The sequence below is a fragment of the Perkinsus marinus genome (genome assembly GCF_000006405.1).
Source record: "Perkinsus marinus ATCC 50983 genomic scaffold scf_1104296971228, whole genome shotgun sequence".
NCBI classification, from domain to species: Eukaryota; Perkinsozoa; order Perkinsida; family Perkinsidae; genus Perkinsus; species Perkinsus marinus.
The window spans coordinates 60010-62744 of NW_003202153.1; the positions used below are offsets into that span (position 1 = coordinate 60010).

Below are 2735 nucleotides of genomic sequence, written 5' to 3' on the forward strand. Positions count from 1 at the left end.
AATCCATCCTCACCGACCGCGTCGCGAGGCTTCAGAATACGACGCTCATCATGATCACCACCCCATAGAGCCTACCTGTGCCCGCGTATCTCCGCCTCATCGCGTACCCCTCCCAAAGACACTCGACAGAACCTCTTACCCAAAGCTTCTGCTATACTCCTACACAGTGAAGTCTTACCAACACCTAAATCGACACACAGTTGCCCATTCAGAGCAATACAATATTCCATGAACTACTCCAGAGACAAAATGGTCAAGTGCCGTAGAGTGGCATGTTTCAAGAGTCTCATTGTAGACATGTGCAACCCTCTAACCACACCAATACAAGTGTGAGATCCACTCTCACACCAACGTGCTCACCCGGGGGGCCCACGAGGCACATGACCGGTCCAGGAGGACCCCTCCTGTTGACCACCGGTAACCCCACGTCTCGACCTTCCCCCTTAGCCACTCTCGCTTCCCTAACATGAGATGAGAATTGAAGGGGACCATTGCAGAATGCTTCCTCGTTACTCATCGCCTTGAGAGCCGCCCCTCGCTTGGTGCAGCTTCATCACTGCTAAGAACTCCCTGACCCTTTTTTTGACCTGTAAAATATCTCAACTGAAGTTGCTGATCATCTTCTGCAGTTACAAGAGCTATGCTTTCCTACTCAAGCGATTCACTACAGTAGTCTTTGATAACCAGTGAAGGTGATACAACTGTCACTACTTTAGTCATCCCAAAGTGATCTCTCTCAAGGACCTCCCTTGCTCTATCGAGATCAATGACCGCCTCAGAGCTTTCCAATGACCACGGCAGAGACGCCACCGTCTCCAAGTAGGTCCTGAAATACTCACGCTTATCACTCTCAAGCCAAAGCCTATAAGAGGTCGCCAACAACACCACTACTATAGACGACCCCTCTCAGGTCTAACCTGGTCACAGTATAGTCAGGATGAGTTGTCGGCGTACTCTGCAGTTTGTGGATCTCCCTATCGCATACCTAGACAGCATCGCCCTCCTCTCTACTCCCTAACCCAACAGCCCTACCCTCCTCATGTCCTCAGGCAGGGGGATAGCGGCCAGTTTGTTCACGATGGACGTAACCTCGTCCTCGGCAGCCTCATTCCCCCCACCTAACATTACCATCACGAACACTCTCCAACGGGCCCTTTCCTTACTGATTTTCCTAAGCTCCTTCTGGAGCTCTTCGATCTGCCTCCTTATCACCCTCTCCCGCACGTCCATGTCCGCTTGCCTCCTCATGTTACCCTGACAACTCCATTACGAGGACAAGACAATCCCAGTAGGATGAGTCCCCACTCTAACTCGGCTCGTCACCAACAGCGCCTCTCTCCGCTCCGCCACCATGTTCGTCGCCATGTGCACTCTATCTTCAATGCAGAGGCACTCCAAAGCCTGCTGTCGAGCGACCATCGGCACATCCTGAGAATTCAGACATCCTACGGGCTTGATATACCACACCATCGCCACTTTCTCCAACCCAACTGATAAGCTGGAGCATGCGAGAATTGCAGATCGGGAGTGACAGCGGCACCCAGGTTCAAATCCACCCAGCGGCATTTTTCCATACTCACCTTCAACGTTGCACATATGATATCGGCAAACAACGAGCACTTGTCAGCCTTCATCGGGACCTCAGTGATGGCAGTCTCCCTATCCTCCCCTGACCACCACCATTCTTCAAACTAGTACCCCCTCCCCTGCCGCCCCACCCCCTTCCCGTCCACTATTCCACAGAGATGTTATGAGCCCTCCCAAAGGCCCCGGCAACCCCCCAATTTTACCGCCATGAGCGAGGCCCTAAACCAACAGTATTGAACCCAACTCCGACACCCTCTCCCCAACCTGAAGTCTCTTTTCCAGTTGGAACAGCTCAGCCACCTTCCGCTGTAGTCCATCTGAAAGCACGTCACTCATCAGGAGGGACACTTTCTACTAATTCTAATCGACTATATAACTCCCCTGCTTCCTCAGCCCCTATAACGACTACAGACCATTTCAGCTTATCGAGGATGGTCGCTGACAACAGCTACAAAGAGTGAGTAATGCCAGACGGTCCACTATTCGACTATTGAAAACTGCCCTTCCTACCCGCTAATGCTTCCAGTTCCCTCGTCGGCCCCTTCTGGACACTCCCAAGCACGCGAGATACCCAAACCTTGCCGTGCACCACATTACGCTCCCCTAAAGCACAGCATCCTCCCTCCTGCCCGATAAGACCTCTGCTATCGATCACTATAGAAACCATATACCCCTACGGCGTACTAGCATCATCAGCAACGAACCTTCGGCCTGGTGAATAGGTACGCGATCATCACAGTGGAAAGAGTTTCACTTCCATGGCGGTAACAAGATACTACAACATTTGAAGATTTTGCCAACAAGTTCAGCTTTCGTCCATTCGATCGATGCTTTACTTTCTCGTTAACATTTCACGCATCGTTTCGATAAAATACCAACAAGATTAATACTATACCATATTCAATTGAAAGTTTAGGAGTTCGATTCAACGAAGGGGAAAATTTTGCGACCTGGGAATGCTACAGAACTTGAAGTTTTGAAACTCCTTTGAGTACCTCTCTCCGTTGAGCCGTCCCACACCAGCGCCGCACAGAGGTCTCCAGTTCCACCCTGATGATGCATCTAATAGGAACTGGGAAGCCTCGAGCTCCCACCTATCTAGTCCTTCTAGTGTCAACACAATTTGATCCCCTTCATCAACCTCCCCG

The 2735-nt window shown here is 51.0% G+C and overlaps 2 protein-coding genes across 2 annotated transcripts in view; both read right to left on the minus strand.

Annotated features, from left to right (window-relative positions):
- Positions 1 to 1248, minus strand: part of Pmar_PMAR020227 (calmodulin-domain protein kinase, putative) — a gene marked incomplete at its 5' end in the record, with an annotated part of 2861 nt that extends 1613 nt beyond the window's left edge. Inside the window, 7 exons of the mRNA XM_002767007.1 lie at positions 76 to 184; positions 361 to 461; positions 514 to 587; positions 712 to 862; positions 918 to 985; positions 1033 to 1118; positions 1164 to 1248. Coding sequence (XP_002767053.1) covers positions 76 to 184; positions 361 to 461; positions 514 to 587; positions 712 to 862; positions 918 to 985; positions 1033 to 1118; positions 1164 to 1248 — 674 coding nt within the window. The remainder of the gene's footprint in view (positions 1 to 75; positions 185 to 360; positions 462 to 513; positions 588 to 711; positions 863 to 917; positions 986 to 1032; positions 1119 to 1163) is intronic.
- A 1251-nt stretch (positions 1249 to 2499) lies between these two features.
- The window catches only part of Pmar_PMAR020228 (hypothetical protein), a gene marked incomplete at both ends in the record, with an annotated part of 735 nt that continues 499 nt past the window's right edge, over positions 2500 to 2735 (minus strand). The window contains 3 exons of the mRNA XM_002767008.1: positions 2500 to 2537; positions 2583 to 2649; positions 2729 to 2735. The exon at positions 2729 to 2735 is cut by the window's right edge and continues 4 nt beyond it. Of these exons, the coding sequence (XP_002767054.1) occupies positions 2500 to 2537; positions 2583 to 2649; positions 2729 to 2735 (112 nt within the window). The remainder of the gene's footprint in view (positions 2538 to 2582; positions 2650 to 2728) is intronic.